General features: G+C 35.8%; 1 protein-coding gene across 9 annotated transcripts in view; it reads left to right on the plus strand.

Moving 5' to 3' along the window:
• REV3L (REV3 like, DNA directed polymerase zeta catalytic subunit) overlaps positions 1–16,174 on the plus strand; it is a 174,684-nt gene that overhangs the window by 73,398 nt on the left and 85,112 nt on the right. For 5 of the 9 annotated variants that reach the window (XM_027972360.3, XM_027972362.3, XM_060419490.1 and 2 more), the window contains exons 5-9: positions 2,317–2,416; positions 8,722–8,816; positions 9,381–9,485; positions 10,468–10,552; positions 10,637–10,788. In XM_027972360.3, coding sequence (XP_027828161.2) covers positions 2,317–2,416; positions 8,722–8,816; positions 9,381–9,485; positions 10,468–10,552; positions 10,637–10,788 — 537 coding nt within the window. The remainder of the gene's footprint in view (positions 1–2,316; positions 2,417–8,721; positions 8,817–9,380; positions 9,486–10,467; positions 10,553–10,636; positions 10,789–16,174) is intronic. The other 4 variants (XM_027972361.3, XM_060419486.1, XM_060419489.1 and 1 more) reach the window with 1 other exon arrangement.

The raw sequence follows: 16,174 nt of genomic DNA on the forward strand, positions 1-16,174 counted from the left end.
CACATGAGGTGGCCAAAGTACTGGAGTTTCAGCTTTAGCATCAGTCCTTCCAAAGAACACCCAGGGCTGATCTCCTTCAGAATGGACTGGTTGGATCTCCTTGCAGTCCAAGGGACTCTCAAGAGTCTTCTCCAACACCACAGCTCAAAAGCATCAATTCTCCAGCGCTCAGCTTTCTTCACAGTCCAACTCTCACATTCATACGTGACCACAGGAAAAACCATAGCCTTGACTAGACGGACCTTTGTTGGCAAAGTAATGTCTCTGCTTTTGAATATGCTATCTAGGTTGGTCATAACTTTCCTTCCAAGGAGTAAGCGTCTTTTAATTTCATGGCTGCAGTCACCATCTGCAGTGATTTTGGAGGGCCGCAAAAATAAAGTCTGACACTGTTTCCACTGTTTCCCCATCTATTTCCCAGGAAGTGATGGGACCAGATGCCATGATCTTCGCTTTCTGAATGTTGAGCTTTAAGCCAACTTTTTCAGTCTCCTCTTTCACTTTCATCAAGAGGCTTTAGTTCCTCTTCACTTTCTGCCATAAGGATGGTGTCATCTGCATATCTGAGGTTACTGATATTTCTCCCGGCAATCTGGATTCCAGCTTGTGCTTCTTCCAGCCCAGTGTTTCTCATGATGTACTCTGCATATAAGTCAAATAAGTAGGGTGACAGGATACAGCCTTGACGTACTCCTTTTCCTATTTGGAACCAGTCTGTTGTTCCGTGTCCAGTTCTAACTGTTGCCTCCTGACCTGCATATAGGTTTCTCAAGAGGCAGGTCAGGTGGTCTGGTATTCCCATCTCTCTCAGAATTTTCCACAGTTGATTGTGATCCACACAGTCAAAGGCTTTGGCATAGTCAATAAAGCAGAAATAGATGTTTTTCTGGAATTCTCTTGCTTTTCCAGTGATCCAGCAGATGTTGGCAATTTGATCTCTCGTTCCTCTGCCTTTTCTAAAACCAGCTTGAACATCTGGAAGTTCACAATCTGACAGAATGTCGTCCCCTGGAGAAGCTAATGGCAAACCACTTCACTATTCTTGCCTTGAGAACCCCATTAACAGTATGAAAAAGCAAAATGATAGGATACTGAAAGAGGAGCTCCCCAGGTCGGTAGGTGCCCAATATGCTACTGGAGATCAGTGGAGAAATAACTCTAGAAAGAATGAAGGGATGGAGCCAAAGCAAAAACAGTACCCAGTTGTGGATGTGACTGGTGATAGAAGCAAGGTCCGATGCTGTAAAGAGCAATTTTGCATAGAAACCTGGAATGTCAGGTCCGTGAATCAAAGTAAATTGGAGTGGTCAAATAGGAGAAGGCAAGAGTGAACATCAACTTTCTAGGAATCAGCGAACTAAAATGGACTGGAATGGGTGAATTAACTCAGATGACCATTATATCTACTACTGTGGGCAGGACTCCCTTAGAAGAAATGGAGTAGCCATCATGGTCAACAAAAGAGTCCGAAATGCAGTACTTGGATGCAGTCTCAAAACGACAGAATGATCTCTGTTCGTTTCCAAGGCAAACCATTCCATATCACAGTAATCCAAGTCTATGCCCCAACCAGTAACGCTGAAGAAGCTGAAGTTGACCGGTTCTGTGAAGACCTACAAGACCTTTTAGAACTAACACCCCCCAAAGATGTCCTTTTCATTATACGGGACTGGAATGCAAATTCCTCTTAAGAGATGACAAAAAGATTGCTAAGATTTAGAGATCATTTCCAAAGCATGGCCCCTGGACTCTGTTTATGCATTTCGGATAACTAAGCAAAAGCATAGTTCTCTCCAACTCCTGGTCAAATTGTATTTGCATTTGCCCCAGCTTTCCACTCGCTGTTACTCCATTACTTTTGGAATGCATTATGTGTTTTCTTTTTATTCAAGGATTAGTGTTTAAAGTATGTTTTGAATTTTATCTGGAATCTGGTTTCCACTAGAATTTTAGTTGAGGCTCATACAGAATACCCTAGGAATTTAGATTAAAGTCTATAAAAATTCATAGTTTTTTTTTAAATGAAGTTTTAAGCACACCTATTGCTATAGTGTGTTTAAATGTATCATACTTTTAATTCTAGTATGAAAGTATCGTGGCCATTTCTCTTTCATATCCATATATTGCAGATACTTTCCCCCCACCTCTCTCCATTTGGAATCCTTACTCTCCACTGTACAAATGCATTCCAGTATGTTAATGAATTTTTAGGATACAGTTTTAGGAACTAGTCATGTGGGTTGTATACTAATTTACCTAAAGAGTAATTATACGCAAGTTAAAAGTGGAACTTAACCCTTTTGACTTTATTTCTAGGTGATCCATTGCATCCAACTGGGTCTTGCAAGGATCGGCTACCAGGAAAAAATTCCCTTACTGGTACTTTATTTCGGTGGGAAGAAGGCGAAATACCAAGGTTAGTTAATGTTGTAAAGGAAAAGAAAACTTATTTACATATGTCCTACTCTATTCAGAAATCAGTGGTTAGCATAATTTAATTTTATAATTGTTTCTTTGTAAGTTTATAAAGCAAATCTCAACATGAGTATGTTATGTCGATCATAGATTTCAAAAATAATCTGTCAAAATAGGTTGAAAATATACCTAGTTATTCCGTAATTAATAAAAGGAATCTGAATGTAAGTTTTTATACTTCTCTCCAATATCTATCTTGTTTGTACATTCTAAATTGACATCCTACAGCTTGTCTAGTGGGCTTCCCTGGTGGCTCAGAGTAGAGAATCCACCTGCAATGCAGGAGACCTGGGTTTGATCCCTGGGTCAGGTAGATCCCCTGGAGAAGGGAATGGCTATGCACTCCAGTATTCTTGTGTGGAGAATCCCGTGGCCAGTGGAACCTGGTGGGCTGCAGTCCATGGGGTCGCAAAAAGTCAGACATGACTGAGTAACTAAGCACACACATGCACACGCACACACTTTGTCAAGCAAAAATCATATAATATAAAAGCAATTTAAAACCTAAATAGCAGGACTTCCCTGGTTGTCCAGTGATTAAGATTCCACACTTCCACTGCAGGGGGGGTTCCATTCCTGGTCAGGGAACTAAGATCCCATATGTTACATGGTACGGCAAATAAATATTTAAATCAGTAGGTAAACCAGTCAATCCTAAATGGAAAATATTTTTTAATAAAAATAACCCCTAAATGTTTCTGAATATTTGTGAGAAAAAAAGTGGATTACTGTAGTGTATATGAATAATACAATTTGTGGTTTCTTTTGGCTATTTAGTATTTATTAATCTACAGAGAAGTAGAGGATTTTTGTTTTATACCAAAAAGTTGTTGCCCAAGCTTTCTTGATTCTTTTGTTGATTATTTGGGTATTGATGGGGTTGTGTGGTGTCTTCTTTTTCACTACTTATATGTCACCTGATAAGTTTTAAGCATTGTTTTTTGTTGTTTTTTTCTTTTTTTAATGAAGGATGCAAAGTAGAAGTATTCAGTTAAATGACTTTTTCAATTTCATGATAAAATGTGAATTTATTAATTGGTTGAAGATAAGCTGTCATAAGAATATTTGTTTAGAGCTTAATTTATATAGTTTAAGATACTAGCATGTTCTTCACCCAATTTCCATATTATAGAATTGCTTTGGCTTTTTAAGACCTAACATTAAGACTCTCATTAAATAATGATAGAAGTATGTTGATTTATGACCAATATTATGCCGGAATGAGACTTCAAAGCCTTCCAAGTGGACAGTGACTTGCCTTACCTCTGGATTCAGTTAGCAAATGTCAGGACATTTTGGTAAAGTCATACACGTATACATACATATGTACTTAGGGTCCTCAGATACAGCAGAATTGTTTTTATAATTGTGTTGAAATGGTATTAATTTTAGACAGAGTGTTATTTAACGCATCAAATTCAAGTTCTAATTAGTCCAGAACAAAGTGACCGACAGGCTGTTTTCTGTCTCGTTTTTGTGCCTGTTACATAGTTCCTCTGTCTCTCTGAAATTGGAACAAATAAGCTTAACCCAAAGATTTGACCTAGTCACTAGATCCCTTGGTTTTCCAAGTCCTATATTTAGTAAGTTGTTTTTTGCATGATCACCTCAAATCAAGGTTTATTTGTATTGGAAGCCTTTTTCAGCAAGCATGTTTCTAGTTAGGTCATAAGACTATATAGTAAAGCTTCACTGGTTAGGAGTTAGTTTAAAGAAACTCTGTGTATTATAATGAAAAATTTGAATTATTTTAAAAGCATAGATGAGCTTCCCTGGTGGCTCAGTGGTAAAGAATCTGCCTGCTGGTGCAGGAGACACAGGTTTGATCCCTGGGTTAGAAATATCCCCTGGAGAAGGAAACGACAACCCACTCTAGTTCTTGCCTGGAAAATCCCATGGACAGAGGAACCTGGTGAGCTGTAGTCCATGGGGTCACAGAGTTGGAAGTGACTGAGCATAGTACGGTACAGAGCAAAGATATGAAATGGCTAACTAGTGAAATTAGACAAGGTATTCAGAACTGGAATTTATAATAAATGTAGGTTAGCTATAACCTACATTTTTGTCCCATATTTTTAGGCTTCTTGTATTAAACATGAAAATCTATCATTTCATCAAATACAAATAACGAAACATCACAAACATTTTTGCCAAATCAGTACTCTTCAGTTTTATTAGTCTCATTTTTACCCCCATGTGAGCACGTTCTCTGGGTACCTTTTTTTTTTCTTTTAAACCCAAAATGTTTTATATTCCTTCGCAAGGAATTTCAAGGGCTGAAATTCCACAATTTCACAATATTATTTTGAATAATAATATTGATAACAATATCTGAATAATTTCACAATATTATTTCAAGGGCTGAAACAAATAGCAACAAACTCAATGAGATGAAAGTGCTGAGTTTGCAAGTCTACTAACCTTACCTGCTGTGGTGGTGGTGGTGTTGCTAAGTTGTGTCCAACTCTTGCAACCCTATGGACTGTAGCCCACGAGGCTCTTGTGTCCATGGGATTTCCCATGTGAGAATACTGGTGTGGGTTGCCATTTCCTTCTCCAGGGGATCTTCCTGACCCAGGGGTTGAACCCACATCTCCTGCACTGGCAGGCGGGTTCTTTTCCATTGAGCCACGAGGGAAGCCCTGCTGGCTCATTGTAAATCACTACACATCATGGACCTTCAGTCATTTGCCAGAGTGTTGAACTCACAAAGGTCGAATCTACTGCAGTAATCTCAACCTGGCTGCCCATCAGAATGATCTGAAGAGATTTTTTAAAATTACAGATGTCTGAGTTCTATCCTCAGTGACTATAATTTGTGGGTCTATTGTGTTAAGCTGTGAATAGAAATATTCAGAGAGGTACAGTTGCCTAATTACCATTGTATTATTTATCTACCTTTCATAATTAAAAGGAATGGCCTGCATGTATTTGCAGGCTCAAATTTATTTTAATTTTTTAAAAATTATTTCTAATTGGGGAATTATTGCTTTACAATATTATATTGGTCTCTTCCACATATAAACATGAATCATCCATAGTTAAACATATGTCCCCTCCCTCTTCAACCTCCTGCCCACCTCCAATCATATCCCACCCCTCTAGGTTTTTTTCCTATTTACTGAAAGCAGTTTTTTAATTTCTAAAAACTACTTCCTAAAAAATGATGCTGTTAAAGTGGTGCACTCACTATGCCAGCAAATTTGGAAAACTCAACAGTGGCCACAGGTTTGGAAAAGGTCAGTTTTCATTCCATTCCCAAAGAAGGGCAATGCCAAAGAATGTTCAAACTACTGCACAATTGCACTCAATTCACATGATAGCAAAGTAATGTTCAAAATCCTTCAAGCTAGGTCTCAACAGTATGTGAACCAAGAACTTCCAGATGTTCAAGCTGAATTTATTTAGAAAAGGCAGAGGAACCAGAGATCAAGTTGCCAGCATCCATTGAATCATAGAAAAAGCTAGAGAATTCCAGGAAAACATCTACCTTTGTTTCATTGACTATGCTAAAGCCTTTTACTCCATAGATCACAACAAACTGTGGAAAATTCTTAAAGAGATGGAAATACCAGACCACCTGACCTGCCTCCTGTGAAACCTTCATACAGGTCAAGAAGCAACAGTTAGAATCGGACATAAACAATGAACTAGTTCCACACTGGGAAAGGAGTACATCAAGGCTGTATGTTGTCACCCTGCTTATTTAACCTATATGCAGAGTACATCATGTGAAATGCTGGGCTGGATGAAGCACAAGCTGGAATCAAGATTGTGGGGAGAAATATCAATAACCTCAGATACGAGATGACACCACTTTTATGACAGAAAGCAAAGAAGAATTAAAGAGCCTCTTGATGAAGGTGAAAGAGGACAGTGAAAAAGCTGGCCTAAAACTCAACATTCTATAAACAAATGGCATTCAGTCCCATCACTTAACGGCAAATAGATGGGGAAACAGTGATAGACTTTATTTTCTTGGGCTCCAAAATCACTGTGGACGGAGACTGCAGCCATGAAATTAAAAGATTCTTGCTCTTTGAAGAAAAGCAATGACAAACCTAGACAGCATATTAAAAAGCAGACATTACTTCACCTACAAAGGTCCATACATGGTGTGCTTACTCAGTCATGTCCACCTCTTTGCGACCCCACGGACTATAGCCCACCAGGCTCCTCTCTGTCCATGGGGGTTCTCCAGGAAAGAATACTGAAGTGGCTTGCCACGCCCTTCTGCAGAGGTTCTTCCCAGCCCAGGAATTGAATCCAGGTCTCCCACATTGCAGGCAGATTCTTTACCGTCTGAGCCACCAGGGAAGCTTAGTCATGTATGGATGTGAGAGCTGGACAATAAAAAAGGCTGCGCGCTGAAGAATTGATGCCTTCGAACTGTGGTGCTGGAGAAGACTCTTGAGAGTCCCTTGGACTGCAAGGAGGTCAAACCAATCAATCCTAAAGAAAATCAACCCTGAATATTCATTGAAAGGACTAATGCTGAAGCTGAAGCTCCAGTACACCTGATAGGAAGAGCCAACTCATTGTAAAAGACCCTGGAAAAAATTGAGGGCAGGAGGAAAACAGGATGACAGAGGACAAGTTGGTTGGATGACATCACCGACTCAATGAGTTTGAGCAAACTCATTCACAGGGGAGGGTGAAGGGTAGGGAAGCCTGGCTTGCTTCAGTTCATGGGGTCACAAAGAGTCAGACAGATCTGAGTGACTGAACAGCAACAATATCCTTTCCCTAGTAACACCTCCTATTCTGAATGTCTGAAGTAGTTTTTAATAAGGGCAAGAAATAATTGTAAGTTTCTACTGTGAAGTTGCATTTTTAAATATTTCCTCCCTTTGTCACAAATCATCTACTGGAAAATTCACCCTTGGAATTTATAATTCTTTCAAAATTGTGGAACATTTTAATAAAAGGAGAAAACTATTGGCCAAAACTATTTTATCTGATACTTCATTTCATGGCATAACTTATTTTGTTAAATTAGACAAGTTGTATTGCTAATGACTTTTTCTGAAAGTTGAAGAGATGGATATACTGTGATAGTTTGACGAACATGTCCCTCCTCAGTGGTAAAAAGATATATGTGTCTTGTGTCTGTATCTATATATGTATATAGATAAATTGTAAAAATTCTTTGTTTTAACAAAGTAATCACTTACGTTCCATCAAAATTTATACCTATGGCTGATTCATGTGGAGGTTTGACAGGAAAGAACAGAAGTCTGTAGCAATTATCCTTCAAATAAATAAATAAATAAAATAAACTTATTTCTTAGGTATGGACATTGGAGAGTGAGTTTTGTTAATATATTTCTCTTAAAACATGACCTTATGGTATCACTTCTTTTCCTAGCTATGATCCCAATACTGGACTTGGGTGGTTTCACAATTGTCATGTTAGGGAAAGTTCTAAAGCATTCCCCAGCTCAGTAGTAGTCGTTGAAGGCAGAGAGAACAGTATCACTTGCCCACTTTTCAATATGTTTATCTCCCCTCAACTCTTGTTATATATTTCTTCCTAATTTTTAAAAACTATCTTTTTTTAATTTTTAAAGGCCATCTTTTAATAATTGCTGAGATAGATGCCTCTGGGCAAGTAATTGCATGTGTGTATGGTTTTTGATGAGTCCCCTCTCTTGTCTCTCTATTGTCTTAACCCAGCTCACTCTGGATATGACCCACCTGCTGAACCATTGTATATTCCCTTTTACATACTTATATAATTTTATGTATTGTTTATTTTTGGCTGTGCTGGGTCGTTGTCGTTTCACGGGCTATCTCTAGTTGCAGATAGCTGGGGCTGCTCTCTAGTTACAGCTTCTCATCACAGTGGCTTCTCTTGTTGAGGAGCACAGGCTCTAGGGCCTGCGGGCTCAGCAGTTGTGGTTCCCAGGCTCTAGAGCACAGGCTCAGTAGTTGTGGTGCACGGGCTTAGTTGCCCCACAGCATGTGGGATCTTCCCAGAGCAGGGATTGAACTCGTGTCTCCTGCATTGGCAGGCAGGTTCTTTACCACTGAGCTACCAGGGAAGCTCTGTACATTCCTTTTATATAAAATATAATGAACCAAAGTATGTAAAATGATCCCAAAAAGATCTCTGTAGAGTTATCAATTGATAAATAGTCACTGGCTTTCTGGCTACCCCTTAAACATGAAAAATCATTTTAGAAAAATCTTAAGAAAATGTTCTCTTATGTAATTATTGTGTCTTTTGATACTTCTTTAATACAGCTCTTTAATACTGGAAGGTGTTGAACCACAAAGTACTTGTGAATTAGAAGTGGATGCTGTAGCTGCTGATATCTTAAATCGGTTGGACATTGAAGGTATATACACAGTTATTCTTAATGTATAGTTTTATTTTTAAAAATCCATGACCAAAGAATGGAAAAAGTATGGAAGAAAATATCACTAGGAAAGTGAAATTAAAGGAAAATGTAAAATATTATGAAGATTTTTTCTGTTCCCTGATGAGATAGTAATTTTTTCATTTATGCTTCATTCATATGAGTTTGTTTGTATAGACATAAACCTAAAGTAAGTGTGACACTAAATAGATAAATTAGCCATTATCAAATAATTTACTATGCTCTGCCTGCTAATTTTTTTATTTTCAGATTATGTACCAGGGAGGGGACTTTTGGGTCTGTTGACTATCATCAAATGTTTGAATCTTACTCACTTGCTGGGGTTTTAGGGAACTAGTAAGGAAACTAAAAAGGAAGTAATATAGTAAATGTAGGTTGGGATAATTTGTTTTATTACACAGAATAGATAATTTTTTTCTTAAGGGGCGCATTTATTTTTTTTTAATGTATGGATTTCTCTTTTTTTTAAGCAAGAATTTTCACTTTGACCCTTGTCGTACTGAAGTATTATTGTGCTTACAGCTCAAATTGGTGGAAACCCTGGTCTACAGGCCATATGGGAAGATGAAAAGCAACGGCGAAGAAATAGAAATGAAACTTCTCAAATTAGTCAACCTGAATCGCAAGGTACAAGCCTAATAATACTGTGATGATATTTTTTTAGCTGGATATTTTAATGAAAAAGTACAAGCCATTGAATTTTTACCTTGACATTAGATTTTGCTTTTCAGACTACATTTAAATTTTCTAGATATTTTTCTTCTATTCTCATTATTCTTCACATCCAAAGTGTCACTCATTGTCTCTCATAAGAAATTGACATCTTCTTGGCCTTGGTTTTCATTCTACCCTTTTCTCCTTTTTCATTCTCTAGTATATTTTAACCTTGGCATTTCCAAATGAGCTATAGAATACTTAGAGAAGAGCATGAATCCCAACTTAGAAACACTGTTTAGTTCATTAAGCTTTGAAAATGTAACCCATGAAATTCTGTCCCCAAATTATTTCTCTGGGTATGTCATAAATTCTGACTTTGATTAACTTGTACATCTCTGAAGAAAGTACTCATTTGATTTGTTACTAAACTTTGATACATTCAAAAAGAATTGGAAGAAAGTTTTTTTAATGCCATTGATACAACAAATTATTAAATAAAGGTAAAAGAAGAGAAGACAGTTTAAAAGGCAAATGTATTTGAAATACAGTAGTAAGCCTACACTGAAGTCCAATTAAAATTTGTGTTATAATCTCATGGACACTAAAAATCCTTTGATAAATTTTGAATGCCTTTTATGCCTTTTAAAATAGAAATATTTTATAAAGGGAAAATTTCTAGGTTCATGGTGTATGATAACATTTTTAGATAGAAAATAATGTTTTTGTTTTTAATTTATAGAACTTAATCTTGGAATGACTTTAAGTGCTTAATTTTATAGCTTCAGTAACAACCATTTCCTTTTTGTTTGATTTATAATAGGACTGTTTTTAGGTGGTGTTATATGTGTCAAGTATAGGAAATTGCTACCATTTAAAAAGGTACCCTAGGAAAAAGGAAACTATTTCATTCATTTGCTGCCTACATTTTTTAATGAATTTTTAAAATTCAAAGATCGCAGGTTTGTTCCAGCAACAGAAAGTGAAAAAAATTTTCAGAAGAGACTTCAGGAAATTCTCAAAGAGAACAATTTCTCTGTGTAAGTGGTTATTTATTATAGCTCTCAGAACTAATTTTATTGCTTTGTTATGTAGTTTGTTATAAAGGATATGTTTTAATTAAGCAGAACATTATCAGGATCTGTGGACTACAGCGATGGATCCCAGGAGTTCTCTGCTGAATTAACATTGCACTCTGAGGTTCTGTCTCCTGAAATTCTTCCGTGTACACCAGCTAATATGATAGAAGTCCACAAAGATGCAGAGTTGAGCAAAGGTAAGGGTTTTCCTGCAAGCATACAGAAAATACCATTATAGACATCCTGTGTATCTAGCACTGAGATATTAGTATTTAGTTGAGTTAGCTCATTTTTTTTTCCTAAGAACTAAATATCATTGATGTAGCAAAAACTTCTCTCATTCCTTTTTACCTTTTCTTAATCTCTGGAGGTAAGCATCATTCTAAAGTTTATACAAATTGTTAAACCATGTATGATTTTATATGTTCTTACATAAGAATGTCCACAACAAATACTATTATTTTAGGTTTTAAATTTTACATAAATGGTGTCCTACTTAGCATAGATTAAGCAGCTTGCATTTTTCATTCAACATTATATTTTTTAACAATTTAATTGAGGTATCATTTACATGACATAAAATTCGCTCATTTCAAGTGTATAATGCAGTGATTTATGATAAATTTACAGAGTTGTACTAACATCATCTCCGTAATTCGGTTTTAAAACAGTTCCTTCACCTCAGAAGACTCCAGCCCTAAGTAACCGCTAATCTACTTTCTTGTCTCTCAAGATTCATCTTTCCTGGGTGACTCATGTAAATGAAGTCATAAAATAAGTGACCTTTTGCACTTTTTTACTTAGCATAACATTTTTAGTGTTTCCCATGGTGTAGATCTCTATCAGTATTTCATTCCACTTTATCGCCTAATAGTATTGCCTTGTACTGATTTATTTTATTGATTCATTCATTAGGTGATGAATATTTGAGTTCTTTTCACTTTTGGGCCCTTAAGAATAATGCTGTTCTGAACGTTTATGTCTTTGTGTGGATATATATTTTTCTTGAGTGGATACCAAGGAAGAGAATTGTTGGGTCATTTGATAAATTTGTGTTTAACTTTTAATAAACGGCCAAACTGTTTTCCTAGGTGACTGCACTTTTACATTCCCATCAGCAGTATGTGAGGGTTCCAGAGACCTTACATTCTCACTAACACTTGTTATTATCTGTCTTTTTTAATATAGCCATCCTAGTATGTGTGAAATGGCATCTCATTATGGTTTAGTTATCATTTCCCTCATTAATAATGATGTTGAGTATCTTTTGTGTCAGCAGTAATAGCTTTGAAATCTGTTCTTGTTCTTACATGTTTGTAGGTCCCTCATTTTAGCTGCTGATGAGCACTCTTTTGTGAGACTGAAGTTTATCTGACTCTCTACAGCGCTTAGATGGCTTTCACTTTTGCAGTGTGGTTAGCAGTGTCACCTCTGTCACCTTGTGGCCACGTGCAGGAGTTTCTCTACAGAAAACATAAAAGTATAATTTGCCAAGTCTTAGGGTGTATGTATTATTAACCTCTACCTTAGATAGCATCTATTCTGTCAGGGTTTCTGCAATGCAGTTAGCTTTTACATGGTTGGTAGTTAAGAGTGTAATGAAAGTTTTACTCAGAAGTTATGTTTTTTATGCATACAGTTTTTCTAGGCAAGGGAGTCAGAATAGCAGGAGTAGAATTACCAACCTTCAGTAGGAAAGGAGGAGCCCTCTTTTCACTGCTGCATGGGCAGCAGAGGCACTCTTGACTGTATTAAACAGCAGCTAGAAATGAGCACCTACATCCATCTAGGGCTTCCTCCTTCCCTAACAGTTGCATCCTAGCATTGTGCCCTCTGACTCAGAGCAAGCTACACCCTCTCCCAAGTACTTTAATGGCAGCCTTTTGGATCAGAGCTCTACTTTGATTTGCTTTGTCTTAGCATCTGCTAGCCCCATCCTAATCAAAATGTACCCAGAATTTCCATACTACTATTTCCTGTGCATTTTTTTAATATCTACTATGACAGTGTCCAGCCACACTGAGCTGCCTGCCTGACTGAACAGTTTATTTCCTCGGGTACCAATTATTGATTTTGTTAGTATTCTCATTACAGAGTTGCATAAATTTTGTCTTACTGTTTAATTTTCCTTAAAAGCTCCATTTTAGTGCTCAGTTTTTCAGATTTTGAGGTATGTTAATAATAAAACTGTCACATTTTATTACAGAATTGCTCTATGAAATGATTATACCTAAGTTTATATTCCCACAGAATGTTAGAGCTTTTACTTCCCTACATCCTCAACAATATCTCATTTCTGAGATGCAGAAATTTTTTGCCATTCTCATTCTTTGGAATCTGAATAGTTTAATCTGCATTTCCTGATTACTGATATTTATAAGCATTGGGATCTATCTAAGAATTGCTTATTCATGTTCTTCACTCATTTTCTATTGCATCAATCATTTTCTTACTAATGTATAGAAATTCCTTGTATTTTCTAGATATCAAGCCCTTGTTAGTTATTTTATTGTAGAGATATTTTCTCTTTATCTAGACTTGAACTTTATTTTTAGTCTTTTTTTCCCATTTTCTTCCCTTTTTTAAAAAGCGTGTTTTATATGTCTTTTTAGCATTATATTTAAGATTTTTTTCCCCTCTACTGTTTGGTTTTTGTGCCTGATTTAAAGTCATTTCCTATCCCGCTGTAATGAAAATTTTCATCCTTAAGGTTTATGTGTGCTTACAGTTGGTTTTCCACATGTAGGTCTTCAGTTCATCCTACATTTTACTTGTGTACGTAGTAAGGATCTTACTGTATCTGTTTTTTCTAGGTATAAAGAGCTAGTTGTTCCAACACATTTATTGAAAAAAGTTTGTTTTCACTGAATTCCCCAACCTCAGTTGTGTTCTCCCATGTTAATATCATACCGTTGTAATTACTGTTGCTTTGTAAGTATGGATATGTATCAGGGGCAGATTTCTGAATAGCTTCAAAATTGTCTTAATGACTCTTGGATCTTTTAAAAAGCTCTCCCATGTTAATTATAAGATCAGATTGTCTTGTTTCTGAAAAGAACTTTGTTGAGATTTTATTGGAAAATTATTGAATTTATAGACCAATTTAGAAATATTTTAAATCTTTCTGTATGCCAAATTATCTCATTTATGAGAATGATATATTTCTCAGTTTATTTGGTCTTCTTCCTTGTCTTTCAGTAAAGCTTTGTGGGTTTTTTGGTAAAAGTATTTAATATCTTTTGTTAGATATATGCCATGTGCCTCATAATTGTTGCTGTTGTAAATTTATCTTTCAAAAATTACAACTTCTAATTGATGATATTAGGATCTTCACTGACCTTGTATGTCAGTCTTATATCCAACAACTTTTATTAGTGTTGATAATTTATATCTGTTTCATTGAATGTCCTGTGTAGAGTCATTATCAGAAAATAATTATTACTTCTCTTCCCATCCTTATATTTTTTTAATGTTTTAGTGCACTGCTTAAGAACTACAGTAATGTTAAGTAGAAATCATAAAAGCATTTTTCCTGGCTTTAAAGGGAATATTTTTGTATTTCATCATTAATTATGAAATTTACTACAGGATATTGGTAGATAAATTTTAATCAGTTTATTAAATAGCAATTAAATCTTCTATTTCTTGCTTGCTAAGGAAAATTTGAGTTTTTATTTTTTTTTTAATTTGAGTTTTTAAAAGCAAGAATGGATATTAAGTTTTACCAAATTTTTCTTTTTGAATTTATTGACAATCAGTTTTTCTCTTTTACTCTGTTAATATGGTAGTTACAGTAATAACATATCTAATGTTAAACTGTCCTTGCCCTCCTGAAACAAATCCTTGTTTGTCATAATGTGTGTTTTTTTAAGCATTGCTGTATTTACTTTGCTAATAATTTTGTTTAGGGTTTTTTTTTTTTTCTTCCAGGAATTGAGACATATTCATACTTTAATTCCATTAAATGCATTGTAGAGCTTTTCCTGTTTTTCACCTCTCCTTTCAAGAATTTTTATTGGATTGATATAGTCTATTTTTAGAGATTTGATACATCTCATCTGTAAAACCATTCAGACTTAAACAGGTTTTTTTGTGGCTTGATTTTTATGTGAGGGTGAGGGTAGTCAGGGCTTCCCTTGTGGCTCAGATGGTAAAGAATCTGCCTGCAAAGCATCAGACCCAGGTTTGATCCCTGGGTCAGGAAGATCCCCTGGAGAGGGAATGGCTACACTCCTGTATTCTTGCCTGGAGAATTCCATGGACAGAGGAGTCTAGAGTCCATGGGAGAAATAAAGGATGTGGATTTTAAACTATTAATTTATCTTCCTTAATTGTTACAGGTTTACTCAAGTTTTTTATTTGTTTGAATCCGAGTTTATATATTTTTCCTAAGAAACTACCCATTTAATCTGAGTTTTCCATATTTTTGGTAACAAGTTGCTCATAGTGTCCCTTTAATATCTTTTCTTTTACCTTTAGCACTTCTCCTTTTATTTCTAATGTAATTTATTTACTCTTTCTCTCTTTTGTTGGGATCATTCTTGTCAGTCTTATCTATTTTGTAATTAGTTTTAAAACCTGCTTTGTTTTCACTGATCTCAGTTAAGGGTTTTTTTTTTTTTTTGCTTTGGGATGACCTGTTTTTTTGTAGTTTTCTTCTTTGTTCTTTCATCTTGATTAAACACTCTAGCTATGTCCTGGGTTGAAAACATTGATTTTCAAGTCTGAATATCAGAAGCGGAAAAATAGTATCCACGTGGGGAACAGAGTAGTCCAGGTGGGGAACAGAGTGGTCCCTGTGGGGAAACATGTGTGGGTTTATTTCTGAGCTCTGTATTCTGTTTCATTGATCCATATGTCTGTTCTTCTGCCAATATCATGCTGTTTTGATTACAGTAGTTTTGTAATATTGTCTGAAGTCTGGGTGAGTTATACCTCCTTTGTTTTTTTGTTTCTTCAGGATTGCTTTGGCAATTCTGGATCTTTTAGGAGATCCAGAATCTATATCCAAAGTATAAATTTTAGGCTTATTCTGGTTCTGAGAAAAAGTCATGGGTATTTTGATAGGTATTGCATTAAGTATATTGATTGCTTTGGGCTGCGTGACCATTTTAACAGATTTAATTTTTATAATCCAAGAGCATGGAATATCTTCCCATTTCTTTAATTTATCTTCAGTTTCCTTTATTAATGTTTTATAGTTTTCAGCATATAAATCTTTAACCTCCTTGGTGAGGTTTATTCCTAAGTATTTTACTTTTTAATGTGATTTTAAAAGGGACATTCGTTTACATTCTCTTTCTGATATTTTATTGTTAGTGTAAAGAAATGCAAGAAGTTTCTGTATGTTAATCTTGTATCCTCCTACCTTGCTGTGTTTTATCAGTTCTTGTAGTTTGTGTATAGAGTCTAGGGTTTACTATATATCATGTCATACCATCTACAGATAATGACAGTTTTACCTCTTCCTACCAATTTGAATACCTCTTCTTTTTCTTGTCTGATTGGTGTTGCTAGAACTTCCAATACTGTGTTGAAGGGAAGTGAGGGTCGGCATCCTTGTCTTGTTCCAAATTTTAGGTG

This window comes from Ovis aries, chromosome 8 (assembly GCF_016772045.2).
Source record: "Ovis aries strain OAR_USU_Benz2616 breed Rambouillet chromosome 8, ARS-UI_Ramb_v3.0, whole genome shotgun sequence".
Taxonomy (NCBI): domain Eukaryota; kingdom Metazoa; phylum Chordata; class Mammalia; order Artiodactyla; family Bovidae; genus Ovis; species Ovis aries.